The 19162-nt window shown below is 49.9% G+C and overlaps 1 protein-coding gene across 11 annotated transcripts in view; it reads left to right on the top strand.

Annotated features, from left to right (window-relative positions):
• Positions 1 to 19162, top strand: part of LOC102015702 (chromosome unknown open reading frame, human C1orf228) — a 51292-nt gene that overhangs the window by 15314 nt on the left and 16816 nt on the right. For 7 of the 11 annotated variants that reach the window (XM_013521642.1, XM_013521638.1, XM_013521639.1 and 4 more), the window contains 5 exons: positions 3752 to 3979; positions 9276 to 9344; positions 10268 to 10434; positions 11371 to 11567; positions 13256 to 13340. In XM_013521642.1, coding sequence (XP_013377096.1) covers positions 3774 to 3979; positions 9276 to 9344; positions 10268 to 10434; positions 11371 to 11567; positions 13256 to 13340 — 724 coding nt within the window. In that variant the 5' untranslated portion in view covers positions 3752 to 3773. Of the gene's footprint in view, positions 1 to 2031; positions 2131 to 3532; positions 3557 to 3751; positions 3980 to 9275; positions 9345 to 10267; positions 10435 to 11370; positions 11568 to 12567; positions 12868 to 13255; positions 13341 to 19162 lie in introns of those variants that run through there. The other 4 variants (XM_013521640.1, XM_013521641.1, XM_013521643.1 and 1 more) reach the window with 3 other exon arrangements.

The following is a 19162-nucleotide window of genomic DNA, read 5'->3' as shown; positions in this document are numbered from 1 at the left end:
ATCTAATTTTAAAAAGCCCAGCAAGGACCTAGTACAGTAAATGAAAAACACCTGAGGAGCTGGGGATTTAGCTCAGCGGCACAGCGCCTGCCTGGCAAGCGCAAGCTTGTGAGTTCAATTCCCAGTACTGGAAAAAAAAAAAAAAAAGAAAAAGACCTGCACCAAGGCACACCATCATACACTTTTTTTTTTTCTTTTTGAGACAGGGTCTTGCTTTGTAGTCCAGGCTGGCCTTGAACTCACTATGTAGCCCAGACTGGCCTCTCCTACCTCAGCCTCCTGAGTGCCGGGAGTACAGGTGGGAGCCACCATGCCCACCATCATACACTTGTAGAAAAGCTTGCAAAGGCATAGGAATCAGAATCACATCAGACCTCGTCAGCAACAGCAACTGGTACAACTTCATTTCTAACACAGTCGCACACCCAGTCTGTCCTCAACATGAGGTCGAAAAAGAGATTTCCAGACTCCAGGACACACACACACACACACACACACACACACACACACACACACACACACACGAAACTACTAGAGAATATGGTTCAATGAAAGGGAATAAAGCAAAAAGGAAGATGTGGGATGCAGCACAGAATAGTGGCAAAAGGAAACCCCAGGGCACTTGTATACCAGCTTCGTGAGCAGCGACCTGCAGCTAAAGGAGAAAAACCACAGTCTGTGCAACTCAGGTCTCCAGGGCAGAGATGGAACTGGTCAGTTAAGGGCTGCTACACATTTGGAGGGGGGACTAGGTACTTAAAACTAAGTGAAAAGGAAAATGATGATGCTTAACTCCAGTTAAAACTGAGTGGTAAGGAAAAAAATGTAATAGTTTACTATCTGAGTAAAGAGATTATGTAGTTGGCCAGTAAGGTAAACACTATGGATTTAGCGTTAATGTATAGGAAACTACACTGTAAGGCTAAAGAGAGAAAGTGGGGGAGACAGTCATACAGGAGAACTAATTCCTTCACCCATAATAAATAACTGTCCAAAGCTGGTGAGTCACAGCGCAGTCTCCAGGCTGCCACAGACTGGGTGGCTTAAGCAGCAGAAACTGATTTTCTCCCATCTCAAGGCTGGAAGGCTGACATCGGGCCTTGCCGGGGTGGTTGCCTCTGAGCCACCTTGTCCCTGGGTCCTCGCCTCTTTGCTCAGTTGTGTCTGAGGCCTAAGTGCGTCTCAGGACACCAGGTGTGTTGGATAAAGGCCCACCCCAATGACCTCATTTTACCTTAATTGTCTCTTTAAAGACCCTTTCTCCAAATATGGTCCCATTCTGAGATACTGAAGCGTTCAGTCTTCAACACATGGATTTGGGAAGGCCCAGTTTGGCCCATAGCAAGTAGTATAAGCTCATTATTTGGAAATACAGAAGACATAGCCAAGAGGGCTGACCATGGCCGCCTCTGTGCAGGGAGCCTGGAGGGTGGCACATGACCAGGCAGGTGCTATTTCATCTTTTACGAAACAGCAAGTCACAGAGCTGAGCCTTGAACCCAGTCTGAGCCTTGAATCCACAGCTCGAGCTCTTCCGCTCAGCCACATGATGTGGTGTCTCCCCGGCGCGGGTACGGAGCCACCTCATGGGGCCATCACTGCATTAGCGCTGCATCAGCATCACTGTGACCTTGAAAGCTGCCACTTTGGTGTTTTGTGTTTTTTTCCCTGGTTTCAAAAATAGGGGAAGATGAATGCAGGGAATCCTGGCAACCAGGCTTTAATATGGAGCATCCTGCCTAGAGTTTCCTGCCTCAGTGTCCTGGAACTCTTGGGTGCATATCTGCTTTTACTTTGAGTTTTGATCCTTTGAGTCTCAATCCTCGGTCCATCCTGACAAGGCTCGTGCTGGCGTCTCCACCCCTCCTCCCTGGGCCCTAAAACAGCCTCTCGCCCCTGTTTCTTGAGGCAGCTTGGCGGTGGGAGGTGGCCACAGCCTTGGAAAGTTACTCTCAGCCTTAGGACTAGCATGGCACTCACGGTGATTGACGGCCACATCTCGTACTGGGCTTTGGTCGTTCTTGTGTTTAGGTTGCTGTGCAGCTGTGCGCCCCATTCTTAAGTCTGCCTGGATCTCGGGGTGCCTTCCCTGCCAGGAGCGCACAGCCAGTGACCTCGAGAGTCGTGGAGGTTGGTGTGTATGTGTGTCTGTCTCCTCGTGCCTCGCATTATTGCTTCCTAATAAAAATCTGATAGCTGAGCCCCATCAATATCTCAAATACATGTGAGGAAACGTTAATTTAGAATCAATTTTAGGATGTTTCAGACTGTAAAGTCCTTTTAACTAGATCTCTGGCGAAGATGTAGAAGCACTTTATGGGACTGTAAATTTCATGTTGAACAGTCTTTGTGAAATACACATCTCCCCCACACACAAGCTGTTCTCTCCATATCAATCACGGCCCCTGCAAGTAATGTTTCACAAATATTCTGTAAATCACAGAAAACCCCATGATAATGTGAAATATGACTTTCACTTGTCTGTTAGACAAAAGAGTCGCACATGCCTCTCTCCCATCAGCACTAACATTTGTTATGGATAATAACACTTTCAATCACAACTATTTTTGGAAAACGGGTTTATTTTAAACCTTCCCTCCCCCACTGAAAACACTCTGCCAAGGACACAGACTCCTACAAACCACAGCCCATTAATCCAACTATGGATAAGGAACTTTTTCTTGCCACTAACTTTTTAAAAAAGTTGTCTTGAGGAATTAATGTAAAACACCTAGGTTCAAGGTTAAGGAGCACTTTATCAGGTTGGCATAAGAGAGGACTAGGTCTTTATGGACCCCAAACCTCTGACCCAATGTAAAGCAAGCTGGGGGAGAGGCCAGGTCCTTAGGAAGCATCTTCATTCTCAGCTTGATACTGTGGTCTTTCCATTGCTAGCATCACCAAGAAACCCTTTAACTCTTGCTATGACCAGACATTTGAGCCAGGCATGGTGCCTTCCTCTGGGGAGGCTGAGGCAGGAGGATTGTAAATTCAAGCCCAGCCTGGAATACACAGTGAGACCCTCTTAATACAACAAAATACATATTTAAAAAAGCAGACAGGGCCGAGTGTGGCGGCGCACACCTGTAATCCCACCACTCAGGAGGCTGAGGCAGGAGGATTACTGCAAGTTTGAGGCCAGCCTGAACTGCATAGTGAGACTCTGTCTCAAAAAGACAAAAAACAAAAGAGTAGACATTAGCTGGACATGGTGGGCCATGCCTATAATCCCAGCACTCTGGAGGCTTAAGCAGGAGGGTTGTCATGAGTTTAGTGCCCACGTGAACTACAGAGTGAGTTCGAGGCAAACCTGAATTATATAGGGAGACGCTGTCTCAAAACAAAACAAAACAAAACAAAACAAACAAAAAAACTCTCTTGATATTCTTTTTGGTTTCAGGGATGGAATCCAGGGCCTCACACATGCTGGACAAGCACTCCTCCACTGAACTACATCCCCAGCCTTTTATTTTGAGACAGGGTCTCACTAAATTACACAGGTTATCCTTGAACTCACAGGCTCCTGGCTTAGCCTCCCGAGTAGCTGGGATGACAGGTATGTGCCACTACCTTAATGTCCTCAATTCCATGGTAACCCATTGAGCTGCCTTGCTCCAGTAGCAGTTGACAGGCCCTCAAGTGAGTTTTGTGTGTAATTATACCCAGCTAATCAGCAGAAAAGCAAAACCCACCACAGTATGGATTTTCATGGATCTAAAATGCTGGTAACCTATTTTCCCTTCCTCTGCAGCCACCCCCAGGACTCACCGATCATGACTTCTATAAAGGAGCAGGCAGCAATCAGCAGGCTTTTAAGTTTCTTACAAGAGTGGGACAATGCTGGCAAAGTCTCAAGGAGTCACATCCTCGACAATTTCATTGAAACCAACCAAGGCAAGACTGGCCCTGAACTGGAGCAGGAGTTTTCCCAGGGAGCCAGCTTGTTCCTCGCACGCTTGGTGACCTGCCTTAGAATCACGTATCCTTTGCTGAACAGAAAACAAACAAGCAAAAGGAATCCTCCAAAAAGAAAGAAAGCTGTTAAGGGAGCTTTTCTCCTGACTCTCTCCAATTTTTCTTTTTTTTTTTCTTTGAGACAGGGTCTCACTATGCAGTTCAGGCTGTCCTTTTTTTGTTGTTCAGGCTATCCTTGAGCTCATTTTGTAGCCCAGGTTGGCTCGAACTTACAACAATCCTCCTGCCTCAGCCTCCTAAGGGATTACAGGCTTGCACCACCATGCCCACGCCCTTTTTTTTTTTTTTTTTTTTTTTTTTTTTTGAGACAGAGTCAGTCCAGGCTGACCTCGAACTCAAAGTGATCCTCCTGCCTCAGCCTCCCAAGTGCTGACATTACAGGCATATACCACCACACCTGGCTCTCTCTAATATTTTAGAACAGGACATCTGGTGATAAAAATATCCCAAAAGTCAAAAACTCTCTGACTTCCTGTTATTCTTCACCTCCATCCTTCTTTTTCTCCTCCTATCAAAGTTGAAGTTGCTACTCCTTTTGTCTAGGACTAATTTGTGTTTGTGCTGCACTTGAAGCCTCCATAGAGGCTATATTTTTCCTCTCTTATCATTTTCTCCTTCATTTCATTACCAGTTTTCTCCATCAGCAAATATGCAGAAATCTCTTCCACTTTAAAACATAAAATTAAGCCAGGCATGGTAGTGCACATCTGTAATCCCAGCACTTGGGAGGCTGAGGCAGGAGGACTGTTGCAAGTTCAAGGCCAGCCTGGGCTACAAAGTGAGTTCAAGACCAGTGTGAGGGAGCTGAGGATTTATCTCAGCAGCACAGCACCTGTCTGGCAAGCGCAAGGTCATCAGTTCAATTCCTGGTACCGGAAAACGCCCCCCCCCCCAAAAAAAGACCAGTCTGAAGTGCAGAGTGAGAATCTATCTCAAAAAGACAAAATAGTAATAATAATAAAATAAAATAAAGCCAGGCATGGTGACACACGCCTGTAATCCCAGCACTTAGGAGACAGAGGCAGGAGGATTGTTGTGAGTTCAAGGCCAGCCTGGGCTACAAAGTGAGCTCAAGACCAACCTGAACTGCATAGCAAGACCCTGTCTCAAAAAGACAAAAATAAATAGATAGATAAAATTAGATCACTGACTCAAAGCTGAGTCCCACTCAGTTCCTGCCCACCCTGATGCTGCTTGCCCCAAAGGTTTCCGATGCTCCCTGGCTCCTCTCCCGCCCCCGCTGCTTTCTCCCCTGTGCTCTGCCTTCTGGCTTCTGTGCCCCTCGCTCCCCTGGGCGGGTCTCACCTAGGTTACTAGTAGTTTTCTCCTTGCAGGGCCCAGTGACTGCATGCTCATTTCTTTCTCATTGCCATTTGTCACCGTTCCCACCTCTGCCAATGCCCTGGCTCTCCTGGTTTCTCCTTCCTTTCTGTCCAGTGCATCTCCCCCTCAGCCGTCCCTTAAAGTTGGTGACCCTGAAGACCCCCATCCTCTGCCCTGCTCCCAGATTCTCCCTGAGTAGTTAAACCCATCGTCAGGGTGCCCGCACCACGCCAGTTAGAGGCGTCTCCAGATCTCCTTCTGGAGTCCGAGCTCCATATCTGAGATACGATCAAAACACACAATAAATGGTTTAATATTTTTATTTTCTAAATTAAGTCTATTGGGGGGCTGGGGATTTAGCTCAGCGGCAAAGTGCCTGCCTGGCAAGCGCAAGGTCGTGAGTTCGGTTCCTGGTACCGGAGAAAAAAACAAAAAAACAAAAAAAAAAAACAAAAACAAAAAAAAATAAATTAAGTCTATTGGGACATTTTACGTTTGCATAATGATCACATTCATCTTAGGGAAATTGTACATGTACAGGATATATCTTGATTCTTTTAGTATTTTTTAATTATCACAGTAAAAAACACATTGCCATTCATCTCCCTCAAAATACTCCCCCTGGCTTTGTGCACACTTATCCCACTGTTCTTACCACTTTCAAAGCATGTCTGGAAGTCCTCTTTCATGAGTGTCTAAAATGTGATCAACAGTATGGTGAATACCGCTGCCAAGTGGCATCCAGTGGCAGTGCAGGCTGGGAAGAACGCTATGAAAAGGGCCGGGATATCGCTCAGCAGGCACAAGAGCCTGCCTGGCAAGAGCAAGGTCCTGAGTTCAATTCCTGATACAAAAAAAAAAAAAAAAAAAAAAAAAAAAAACACTATGAAAAAAAAAAAAAAAAAAAAACACCATGGTGTGTCCTCATCTATGGTGGCACTGTGAGATTTCTGGCTCTTCCCCAAAGTCAAAATGACCAAAAAAGGTAAACATTTTGAATCACTTCAGGACATACCAGCCATGACCACACACTGCCACAGGGCGACTCTCGTACTTCCAACTTGGGAAACTAGGTGAACGTGAGGGAGAAGGGAGTGTGGGTGTAGCTGGGGTTGGTTTGGGACATGCTGAGTTTGAAGTGGTTGTGTTCAGGATCCCTGGAGGCAGACAGGGCTGAAGGCACGCTTCGGCACCATTGAGGTAACACTTTGAACTAGGGGATTCTTGCTCTGTGTGCCTATGGCCCTTCGTGGATTCAGCTCAGACCCTTCATATTTTGCTCCCCGCCTGAGGCCTCGCCTGTTCTGTAAGCCTCCTCCTTATATGACTAACTCCTACTCCTTTATTCAGGCTTTTTTTAAAAAAACAGAATCTAGCCAAGTTGCTAAATTACCCAGACTGGACTCAAACTTGTGATCCCCCTGCCTCCCAGAATGCTGGGATTATAAGCGTGCACCACCACGCCCAGCCTCAGTTTATTTATGTATTTATTTATTTATTTTGGTCTTTTTGAGACAGGGTCTCGCTATGCAGTTTAGGCTGGCCTTGAGCTCACTTTGTAGCCCGGCGGGCCTCAGTTTAAGCACGGCTGCTTCAGGATCTCAGTTCTTTCCCCGGTCCCTGCTCTTGTTAGGCTGGGCCTCGTGTTCTTCTCCCGTTCCAAGTGCCAGGCCCAGTGCCTGTTCAGTGGACACTGAACCAGGCTCTTCATACACAGTTGAAAATTTAGTTTCTACACCTAGAATTCCTCATAATCCCCTAACTTTTTGTGTCCCTCTCCTACAACAGAAAAAAAGAAAAAGACCAGTGATAGTGTTGTTTGATTTGGGGTTCATGGGGAGAGGATACTGGGTTTGAACCCAGGGCCTGTTCACTGAGCCATATCCCCAGCCCTTGTTTAATTTTTTTTTAAACAGGGTCTCACTAAGTCACTAGTTGCCCAGGCTGGGTTCAATCTTGCAATCCTCCTGCCTCAGCCTCCCACGGTGCCGGGATCACCACCATGCCCAGATGATAATGTTTTGAGTTCGAGTTTCTGCTTCTCCCCAGCCTTCCAGGTATGGTCCATTTTAGAAGAAAACAAATCTATATGGCATCTATATGGCATCAGTATCTCTTGCAAAACTATCGCATAAGCCTAAACCCTTCTGTAAGTCTTCCAGAATAGATCAGTACCTAAAGGTTTATGTATCATAGCGACACTCTTAATTGCCACTTATTGAGTCTTTGTATGTTCTAGGTGCTGGTTTCTGTACTGTACAGATATCTCATTTGAGCTTCACACTCAGCCTAATAGGAGGCTGCTGTTATCCCATTTTATAGATAAGGAAGATGAGCCTTGGAAAAGTTGAGTAGTTACCAGGAAAGAACAGATACGAGCCTTGAAGTGGGTCTGTCTGGCCCAAAGCCCTTGCCCTGCACTGTGGTGGGCGGTGCAGACCCACAGCCCCCCGCTGCAGCCGCTCCCCGGGGAGTTGGGCGGGTCGTCCCGCAGACGGGAAGGCCGGCGCTCACGCTCAGCGCTGAGTTCGGCTTCTGGGTTCAAATCCCATTTCCCTCAGTAGCCTGAGGTTGCCTCGCGTCACTCACGGAGCAAATGCAAATACTAACAGCGCCCACCGGAGGGCTGTCGTGAGCAAGCCAGGGCCTGGCCCATAGTAAAAACGCTGGTGCTTGTCAGCTTCTAATGACACTGCGGCAACCTTCCCGAGCTAACTGGTGGAAGTGATAGACCAGAAATATGTACAGCGTGTGGCTGTGCAGAGGAGAGTAGCCTGGGACAGAGGAAAAAGGTGACAAAGGTTGATGGACCTGGCTGGTAACTGAAGGAAAGGAGACCAGCCACTGAGGGAGGGAGGGGGCAGGTTTGGGGGCGCAGGAATAGAGACGCGGCCGCGTGGGCTGAGCCTCCACCACCGCAGCAACAGGCAGGGCAGCCTGGCTCCCCAGAAAACACGGCTTTCGCAGTGAAGCGCCTTTCCTAATGAGCCAATCTGTCTCTCCTTCTAGTGGCATCCTGGGAGCCAGGGTGCAGCAGAGATAATTTGCCTCACACCCCCACGCTCCCCCAACAAAGCACCATTACCTCCAGCCCATTACATTAGCCTTTATCAGTCGTGGAAGCTCTCAGTCATCCTCCATGAGCTGCAATAATTTCAGCTAATTTCTTAAGTGTTCTAAGAGCTTGCGATGTGTTATGAGCCTGGTAATTGTTGACTGGTTCCCGTCCTGTTGTGGCTTGATTTCATACCTCGTATCTGAGCAGATGCGTGCTCTGGGTGCTTTATTACAGTGAGGCTTTTTGCAAAGGCTCACATTAAAAAAATAACATTAAATACTGAGGTTGTTTTAAATCAGGGTTTAATTTTTCCACCATCGCCTGTTATTCTTATTAGAAGCCTTGCAATTCTTCATAAGAACAGTGACCTCCAGTGTAAAACTTCGAGCTAATACGAAATTGAGAATTAACAATGAAGCTAATTCTTTCTATTTTTTATATTTATTTTGTCTGTTTGAGACAAGGTCTCGCTATGCACTTCAGGCTGGCCTTGAGCTCACTTTGTAGCCCAGGCTGGCCTTGAACTCACAGAGATCCTCCTGCCTCAGCCTCCTGCGTGCTGGGATTGCAGGGGTGCATGCCACCACACCCGACTGAAGCTAATTCTTCTTAGAGAAGGTGCTCATGCTGAGCACCAAGGGTGTGATGGTCATGCCCTAGAGGTTTGGGAAACTGACCCTCAACTTCCTTCTGCATCTTTGATCGTTCAAGCCTCTTTGCCCTAGGGAAACTTCCTATTCTGTGGGAACAAGCCTGCACCCCTTTGCCCCCACCTCTGTGCTGCCCCCTCCCCTTCTGCCAGGGGCTCCTCTCATGGTAAAGAGTACGATTCAGCTGCCTGGTCAGCCTGGGATTGGGAACAGGCTCCGGGTTCTGCATGAAAACCACTGTGAAATGCACCCTTTAACATACTCTACAGCTATATGACCGGCTCAGGCTTAGAAAAGCTCCTGAGATCCATTGGCATCTTCTTGTCAGCTGTAAGCAGGTGAGTTCCACTCAGATTCTGCAGTCACACCTCTACCCCTCAGCTATGCCCCCTCCACTCCAATTCTGGGGTCTCCGTGGCATGTCAGGCTCGGGGTGTCCTTGGCATTCGCGCTGCACAGGACCTGGATTCTGGGAATCAGCAGGTGCCTCTGCCTCCCGGGAGGGCCCCACCCCACTTGTTCCTCCTCCCCACACTCTCCTTGGCTCTTTACCAGTCACACCTTCTTGGCTGTGAATCACGGAAAAGCAGCTCAGACTGGACTTGGGAAAGGAATGTACAGGAAGTACGGACAGGCTCCTTCACTGAAGAGCCCAGAGGGTAGAAATATGTGTTTCAGGCCTGATTAGACCCAGGGGCCCAAACAGGGTCATCAGTTCTCATTCTCTTCCTTCCTCTTTTCCTGCTTCTCAGCTTTTCCTCCTCTGTGCTCAGAGGCCGATGTGTTCTAGGATCCCCCAGTGCTCCATATACACGTCCTTACACCTCAGCCACGCGCACCCAGGCCGTGGCCTTCCCAGGGGTCCCGAGCACATCCCGACTTTCGAGCTTCAGTGGACCCACTTGGGTCACACACCTGGCACCACATCAGCTTGTGCCATCGGAGGGATTAACATACCCTGTCACTCGCTTACCCCACCCGAGTCGCAGGCCCACGAGTGGAGGGGGCCGTGATTCCGCAAGCGACAACTGGGACAGAGGCTGGAAAGCCAAAAGCAAGAAATGTTCGCTGTGTTTAACTCTGGCATTTCGCGCTGGAAAGAAGAATTTCCAAGCTATTGTATCACGTTATTTATAGACATTCCCTGGATAAGCAGCAAAGCATGTGAAGAAAGGGCCTTGGGGTGCCTTAGAAGGGTTTGTGCGAAGAAAGTCGATGTGTGTTATTCCTCCCCTCCCCCACCCTATCCTGCTTCTGACAGTAATCGGTACCTGATCGAATTTCTTGAGATCGGAGGTGTCCTGACGCTCCTGGAAATACTTGGGCTAGAGAAGGTCAAAGAAGAGGACAAGAAGGAATCCATCAGGCTTCTGCAGGTTGTTGCCAACTCTGGCAGGAAGTACAAGGAGCTCATCTGTGAAAGCTATGGTGGGTGCTGGGTGTGAGTCCACACCTCTGGGGCCTGGGTAGATTGGTGGCAGCGCCCTCCGCTGTGAGGGGAATGAAAACCAGGCAGAACTGGCTGTGCAGGAGGCATTTTGTACAGCGGACTTCTCTCTGCGTCACCAGGGGAGGACCAGGTTTATGATTTCCCTGATTGATTATTTGCTCAAGTCTTTCCATGATGGTTTGAGAAATACTCCTCCATTTTAAATATATCCTTGCCCACACATCTGTTCAACAGTGTATTAACTCTTGCTTAAAATTCTGTGTGAAACTGAGTTGTGAATAACTCTAGAAATAAAAGTACCTACTGTGTGCTGGGTATATGTAAGGATGCTAAAGATACAAAGATAAATATAACCCCCGTCCTCAAAGAGCTTACAGCCTGGTGAGAAAGATGATGACCAGGAATTTGAGTCATCAATCAAGTGCCCAGTTTGAGGGAGATAAGGAAGAGGCCATCATCACCCTGCGGCCACTTTCCAAAGATCTTCCGCCCTGCAATCCCCACAGGGACCTCCTTTCTCCCTTCCTTTTTTTTAATTTTTTTTTTTTTTTTAAAGGGTCTCACTATGCAGTTCAGGCTGGCCTTGCACTCACTTTATAGCCCAGGCTGGCGCTGAACTCGCAAAGATCCTACCGCCTCAGCCTCCTGAGTGCTGGAATTACAGGCGTGCGCCACCACGCCCAGTGCCATTTCAGATCTTAAAACACAGATTCTGACATGCTGGTGCTGAAGCAAAATCCTCAACTCGCACAGCTAGAGCTGAACAAGACAGTGCTGAAAACTGAGCCTCAATTCTTGCTTCAGTTGAACAGCCTTGGTGGAAAAGATCAAATTCTCTTTACACTAGGTAATCTTGAGTGGGGAATCATTTTCCTAAATCCCTTACCATTTAGCATTTTCTCTTCTTTGCCCAGGTGTAAGATCTATAGCAGAATTCCTGGCAAACTCTAAGTCAGAAGAGACCCAGGAAGAAGTACAGATTCTGCTGGATTCTCTGGTCCATGGTAACCCCAAGTACCAGAATCAAGTATACAAAGGCCTCATAGCTCTGCTGCCCTGTGCCTCCCCGAAAGCTCAGCAGCTGGCCCTGCAGACCCTCAGGACTGCCCAGGTGAGCTGGGCCTGCGGGCTCCTGCGGCTCCGATGCAGCTCGGTGGCCTCACAGCAGCCGCACTTCTCCCAGGAAGGAGAAGCAGCGCAGCCACCCAAGCGCGTCACTCCCACAAGGCTAACGTGGGGCAGAGAGTTCGTGCTGGCCGGCAGTGATTTGTCCTGGTTACTGACAGATCGGAAAGATGTAGGCAGACCCCAGAGTGGTTGAGACAAACAAGGTTGATGAGAAGACTGTGGAAAAGATTACAGGCATCCATTGGATAGGGGCAGAATCACGGTACAGTTGTAGCCAGTGTGTGAGTGAAGAGACCAGATCTCCACTGCCTGGAAAAGCTCCTTTTGTTCTTGTTGGCTTCTGCCCCTCTCTTGGTGCCTGAGAAAGCGAGTGAAGGCGGAGCTGGGACCTGGTGACCGCGGGAGGACAGTGTGCCTGGTGAGGGGGACCATCAAATGCTCTCAGAATGTCTCCAGATGCCCTGAGGTGGGGAGGCACTGAAAAGTGACCCAGATGCGGCCCGAACGAGGTGACAAGTTAGACAGAGGTTTCTGGGCAGAGCGTCTGGGACTAAGGGCAGTAAAATGAGTCAAACTTGCCCCAGCCTTGGGGTTCGCAGCAGGGGGAGCTGTCCACCACTGAGACCAGAAAAGCTGAGCGTGCGGCGCAGCCTGGGGTCCCCAAACTCTGGGAGGCTGAGGCACAAGGTTCGAAAGCCACTTAGTGACTTAGTGAGACCCTGTGTCCAGGCCCTGGGTTCAATCCCTAGTACCACCAAAAAAGAGGGAAAGAAAAAGATCAGTCTGCCCATGGGCAGTAGAAAGTAAAAGCCTGAAGCTCCAGAGAAAGGCCCGAGAAAAAGATGTCAGTGTGAACTTTTTTTTTTTTTTTTTTTGGTTTTTTTTGAGATAGGGTCTCGCTATGTAGTTCAGGCTGGCCTTGAGCTCACTTTGTAGCCCAGGCTGGTCTCAAACTCACAACAATCCTCCTGCCTCAGCCTCTGGAGTGCTGGGATTACAGGCATGTACCACCATGCCCGGCTCACTGTGAACTTTGTAAGCAGAGCGGTGATGACTGACACAGAAGTAAGTAAGATCTCTGGGCAGACCGAGTCAGAGAACAGGGGAAAGGGCAACTCCGAGAGCCAAGCAATGAGCCGAGGAGGCAGGAGCAGCAACAAAGATCTGACCACCATGGGGACAGTGCTTCCGGTTTGCCCCACCCCGGGGCCTCCTACATGCCAGGCACCAGGAAGCTTGTGACCCTTGTTTCGTCTGCACAGCAGCTGATGGAGGCAGCAGGGGTAAAGTTTGAAGGGGTAGGAAGAAGGGTTGACAGACGTGTAAGATTCCTGAGAAAGAGAAGATTTTAGGAGCTTGCATGAGTCCTACTGTCCCCAGCCTATGTCCTCCCCTCGCCCCCAGCCGTGGTCACAGACCGTGTTCCCAAGGCTCTGCCAGTCCTCAGCTTAATGTGTCCTGATGCAGAGGCTTCAGTGGCAACCTGGGCAGACTCTCGGCCACATTCTGGCTGCCCTCTCTGCCCCTCCTCCCCACAGGGAGGGCCTGGTCCAGCAAGTCACCCGGCCCCATTTTACCCTGGCACCGGGCTGCTTGGAAGTCCCAGCTTCATTTCTTCCCAGGTGTCAGATCTGAGGAGTAACTGCCTTGTCCTTGTGTTTGTCTTGTCAGTTGATCGTCGGAACCACGCACCCCAGCATCGTGGACTGTGTGCTGAAGGCGCTGGGCACGATGCACCTGGAGGTCCAGTATGAAGGTAAGGGCTTCCTGTGGGTCTCAGATGGTTCAGGGAGAGACAGATGAGCTCCCAGAAGCCATCTCCTAGTCAAGACCTATGCTGTTGAGTGCCCTGGACAACCTTGACAGATAGAAGAGCCTGGTTCAGTAACAGTCCGCAAGCTGTTCAGAAAATGACTACCACGCCGTGAGCATCACATTCAGCTCAGCCCCGTGGTGCTTTACAACAGGGCTGGCCTCAGTCCTAGTCTTGGGCTGGGCTTCGCCTCAGAGTGGAAGTCACCTCACTGTGCTGGGGATGGAACTCAGGGGTGAAACTCTTGCCTAGCACTTGTGAAGCCATGGAGCCAATCCCCAGCACCAGCAAAAAAGAAAAGAGTCTCCCTGAGAAATGTCTGCTTCTAAGGAACTAAAGTGGATAATGACAGTATTGTGTTCATTGTTGAGTGCCCCTGTGTGTCAGCCACTTTCCATATTCATTTCATTTAATTCTCAAGATTACCATAAGAGCACAAACCTTGGTTTTCAGAAGTTGGAATGAATGAATAGTGGAAATAGGTATTTTTGCCAGTCATGGTGGCAGACGCCTGTAATCCCAGCACTCAGGAGGCTGAGGCAGGAGGATCATTGCAAGTTTGAGGCCAGCCTAGGCTACAAAGTGAGCTCAAGTCCACCCTGAAGTGCATAGCGAGACCCTGTCTCAAAAAGACCAAGAAAAATAAAAGGTTTTTTTGCATTTTTCAGAATGAAGCATTGATACACAGCTAGGTAAATTATGCTTCCCAAGGTTACACAGCCAACTGGATTCCAACCAGATCTGTCCTACCTGAAGTTGATGCTTTCTTTTTGTTTTGTTTCTGGTTTTGTTTTTTTGTCTTTTTTTGAGACAAGGTCTCACTATGCAGTTCAGGCTGGTTTGAGCTCACTTTGTAGCCCAGGCTGGCCTTGAACTTGCGATGATCCTTCTGCCTCAGCCTCGTGAGTGCTGGAATCACAGGCATGCGCCACCACGCCTGACTATGCTTTCAACATACAGCGCATGGCAGGGATTTAAAGGATGGTATTTCCTTCCCTCTCCCTATAGTGTTACAGAGAAAGGAAATTCTAGTTTGTTTTCTCTTTTTATTCATTTATTTGGGACAGGGTTTTACTACATAATTTAGCCTGGCCTCAAAATCACCTTGATTCTCTTGCCTCAACCTCTCCAAGTGCTGGGATTATCTAGCTGGAGTTTCTGTTTTCAACAGAAGGGGTCAAACAGGGTTCTTCAAAGAGCTGGGGATTTAGCTCAGCAGGACAGCGGCTGCCTGGAAAGTGCAAGGTCGTGAGTTCAATTCCTGGTACCAGAGAAAAACCAAAAAAAACAACAACAGAAAACAAACCAAAAAAAAAAAAAAAAACCAGGGTTCTTCAGAGAAGGTGGCATTTGAACTGAGGCTTAGAGAAAGCAAAAGTAGAAAGGATAGGAAGGCATTCTGGTGAAAATAGGGAAATACAAAAGCTGGGTGCCGAGGTATGCACCTACAACCCTGGCCCTAGGAAGACTGAGGCAGGAGAATCTCAAGGTCAAGGTCAGCCAGAGCTACATAGCAAGTTCAGTCCAGCCTAAATTGCATACTGAGACCATCTCAAAAAAGAAAAGTGGGGCAGTACAAGATGCAGTTGGGGAGTGCTGTGTGCCCCGAGCACGTGTTTGGGGGCAGCGTTGGACCCGAATGTCATGCTATCACTGTTTGTATTGTCTGACAAGTGTGCTGTGCTGAAACCTGCTGAGGACAGCGGGAGCAGAGTGTCCAACTGCGGAGCAGGCGCCCGCGCCAAGTCCAGGCCCCGCGCACAGCTGTGGCAGGGAGCACGGGGGTGACCTGGCGGGGACTCACTGAACCCAAAAGAGTGACTCCTGGGTGCTCCCCTGCTCGCCTCAGGCTCCGCAGTAGTTTGCTGCCCGGATCCCTGGCACGCTGCTATCTCTGGAGTCAGAGCTCGCCCACCTCTTCAGCCGTGGCCCTGCCTTTGTGCCCTAGCAGCACACACTGGCCGCGGCAGCGGGAGCGTGAAGCCCTGTCACGGCCTTTGCGGTTGGACGTCAGCCCTTGTGATAACAAGGAAATTGAGCACCTCAAGATAGTGTCGCGTGTTCAGGTGCTCAGGAAAGGTCTGCTGCTGTCCGAGACGGCCTTGGTGCAACTCTGAGGGTGCGTGTGTGTGCGTTGGCCACTAGGGGGAGCTGGTTCCTTGATCGCCCCAGAGATGACGTTGACCAGACGCCCGGCCGTTTCCACGACAGGGAAAGAGGCTCGGCCAGGTCCTAGAGGGGGACCTACCTCACGGCGGGTGGCCGAACGGACCCGAGAGGAATTTCTCAGAGCTTGAGGTCACCAAATTGCAAAACCCGGGGAAGCCCCTAGATGATGGTAGCAGAGAAAAGAAGCCTGTGCCCAAGAGTCTGGGTGGCACAGCGCCGAGTCGGGGACGCGGGCGAGTGGCTGACCTTAAAGGGCAGGAAGGCTTTGTTTTGTTCTTTGAACAAATATATATTTAGTGTGTGTGGTGTGCCCGGAACTGTGTCAGCTACTGAGCGTGTGTGTGTGTGTGCGTGTGCGTGTGTGTGTGTGCGCGCGCGCGCGTGCATGCGTGAGTCTGGAGAAGGAGAGAAGTGACTTTAGGAGGAAGAAGGCGGCCTCTCCTTCCCACGCAGGAGGGGAAGGGGCTTCTCAGGCACGAGTGGGGAAGCCGGCGGCGGAGAGGCGGAGCTGTGGGTGTCGCTGACGCAGGGGCCCCTACAGCCTCCCCTCCTCCTTCCGTCGGAGACTCCGCCTCCCGACTCAGGTCTGCCAGCCCCGGACCGCATACCCAGGCCTTCCCAGGAGCGCAGTGTCCCTGTGCCGTTCTCGTTCCTGCAGGTGGCTTCTCGCTTCCCTCCGGTGGATCAGTCTCTGATGTGCCGATGTGCCTGTATCTCCCTCTTGAAAAAGGACCCCTGGGTTTCGTCCACGGCCCCTCCTGAAAGGCAAGATCAGATGGCACTGTTCAGGGGCCAGGCCCCTCCTGGACTCCAGCCTCCCTTCCCGGTGCTGGTTTTTCCCACCTCCTTCCTCCTTGACCTCCCCCTGCCTTTCACCGGCTCGGTTCCCCACTTCGGTGACTTCTGTGGTGCGCGTCCTTCAAGCGTCCCCCTGGCTGCTCTCGCCATGCTTTCTCGTGTCTCTAGCACACTGTCAGGCCGGCCTCCTCATCGCTAACATTCTCCTTGCGTGGTTCTGTCTAGTGCTGTGATGTTTTGTTTTGTTTTGCTGTTGTTTCGTTGTTTGATTGTTTGGGGGTTTTGTTTGTGTGTGTGTGTGTCTTTTTGAGACAGGGTCTCCCTATGCAGTCAGGCTGGTCTTGAGCTCACTTTGCAGCCCAGGATGGTCTCGACCTCATAGCGATCCTCCTGCCTCAGCCTCCCAAGTGCTGGGATTATAGGTGTGCGCCACCATGCCTGGCTCTAGTGCTGCCTTTTAAATGCCATCTATAGATAGATGTAAACATAGATTCAGGCAAATCTGTATCTCTGGCCCTCATTTTCCTTGCTGTCACTGGGTGGATGTCTAATAGATCATTCAAAGTTTACGGCTACAACAGAAATAATTTTTTCCCCAAAACCTCTAATTTCTCCTATTTTTCTCTATCTCAGTAAAAAAATATCCATCAACCTAACTGCTCAAGTAAAACCTATAAAACTGGTTGCCTTCTCCCTGTCCCGGCCCATCCCGACCCTCCCAGGTCTCCCAGGCTCTTTCCCACTTCCTCTCTCTGTGCCCTGGTGACCACCTCAGCCTAACCCGCCATCCTCTCTCCTGATTTATCTCTTTGGTCCCATTCTGGCCCCTGGTATCTTTCTACCACCACAGCCACAACAATCACTTCAAAAGATAAGTTAGGGGCTGGGAAAACAGCTCCTGGCAAAGCACATGCGTGGTATGTGCCTGGCCCGAGGCTCTACACTCCGTGCCGGGGCTCAGATGGAAGGTGCTTCCTGTGCGGTCACAGTGTCATCCCCGAGAGGGGCCCTCTAGAGCCCCTCCCCAGTGTGCCCTTCGCTTTCCATCACCTGCTCTGTTCTTTCAGCCCCGATCTGATCAGATCACAGCCCCGATGGTAAGAAGTGCCCGGTGCCTTCCGTGAGCCTTGTATCTTGGGAGTCCTTAGGGCCAAGGAAGCGGTCTAGAGAGGGAGGGAAAGCCATGTGAGCATCAGGTGTGGTGGAGCAGGCTGACCTGCACGCCTGTAATCCCATCCCTCTCGGAGCTGAGGCAGCAGGATCTGAAGTTTGAGCCCCACCTAAGCACTTTAGCAACTTGGTGAGACCCTGTGTCCTAGTAGAAAAGGAGCGGGAATGTGATTCCGTGCAAAAGCCCTGGGGTCGTCCCCAGCATCTCTGGGGGTGGGGAGGTTGTGGAGGATGCTGAGGTGATAATGTCTTTAGCACACAGAGAGTGGCAGTTCCCATCACCTATTGTTCATAATAAACTGTCCCGAATTTTGTGTCATAAAGCTACCCTAAAATGTCCCCACAGCCTGTAAGTCTGGATGCGGAGCAGGCACAGTGAGATGGAGGCCTCTGGGCCTGGGTCACATCAGGATCACTGGTTTTCCCTGTGCCTCGGGCTGCAGTGTGGCTCCACCTGGCGCTCTTGCTGATTCTGTCTTCCCTTTACATTTGGATATGTTGTTCGTCATGACAGTTTTGTCATTAATTTTTTTTTAAAGATTACATTGAAGCCAAGTGTGGTGGCGCATCCCTATAATCCCAGCACTTGGGAGGCTGAGGCAGGAAGATTGCAAGTTCAAAACCCAACCTGGGCACCTTAGCAACCTAGCAATACCTTGTCTCAAAATGAAAGTTTAAAAAAAAAAAATGGAAATATAGCTCAGTGCAAAGGCCCTGGTTCAATCTCCAGTACTGATGAAAGATAGGAAGGAAGGAAGGAAGGAAGGAAGGAAGGAAGGAAGGAAGGAAGGAAGGAAAGAAAGAAGGAAGAGAAAGGGTGTTGAAATAGTACTTGTTTTGATTTCTGAGTTTCTCCCTTAAATCTTGCACCTGAGGCAAGCCCTGGCCCTGGGCAGCACTGCGGGTGGGAACGCCTGGGGCCTGGGGGGTGGACTCAGCTGGAATTGTCACCCACGAGGCCTACAGGTTGCCTCTCCGTGTAGCCCTGGCTGCTCTCAGCCCACGGCTGGTTTCCAACACAGGGCAGCTGGGAGCAACCTTCAAAACATTCTCATCCAAAGTCGAATGGCCTTCTCTGACCCAGCCTCCTAAGCCAGACAGCATCACTCCCTGCTCAGGTCCAAGGAAAACACAGATACCCACCTTCATTGGGAAGAGCGTCAAGTAAAGTTGCAGCCAAGTTTCAAACCCATTTCATGAGACGCACCGTAGCTGGGAGGTGCATGCAGTGAAGGCTCCGTGGCTGTCTGAGCAGCGTAGGTTTCTGCCTCTTCCTTTCCCGCCCCTTCCCCAGTACACTAATGCTGTTTGTCTGCCAGGGCAGGTGCATAAAATGCCATCATCTTCACCCTTGCGCAGGTGTTAAAATCAGTCTATCCTATTAGTTACCTATTGCTATACTCACAACCACCCCAGCCTGGCATTGCAGTTTCTGCCTGTAATCCTGCCCCAGGAGGAGGAGCAGGGGAAGGAACACTGTAAAATGCCATGGGAGACACACTATTTTCTAGTCCCCCTGCAAAAGGTTCTCACTGAGTGGTCCTGCATGCTGGTAATCCCAGCACTTGGGAGGCCGAGGTAGGAGAATCAGGGCACTGACTCATGTCCTCCAACATCTTAGGGTTTTT

This window comes from Chinchilla lanigera, unplaced genomic scaffold, assembly GCF_000276665.1.
Source record: "Chinchilla lanigera isolate Chin_1 unplaced genomic scaffold, ChiLan1.0 scaffold00063, whole genome shotgun sequence".
In the NCBI taxonomy this organism is placed as follows: Eukaryota; Metazoa; Chordata; class Mammalia; order Rodentia; family Chinchillidae; genus Chinchilla; species Chinchilla lanigera.
This window is presented reverse-complemented; position numbering and strand designations above follow the sequence as displayed.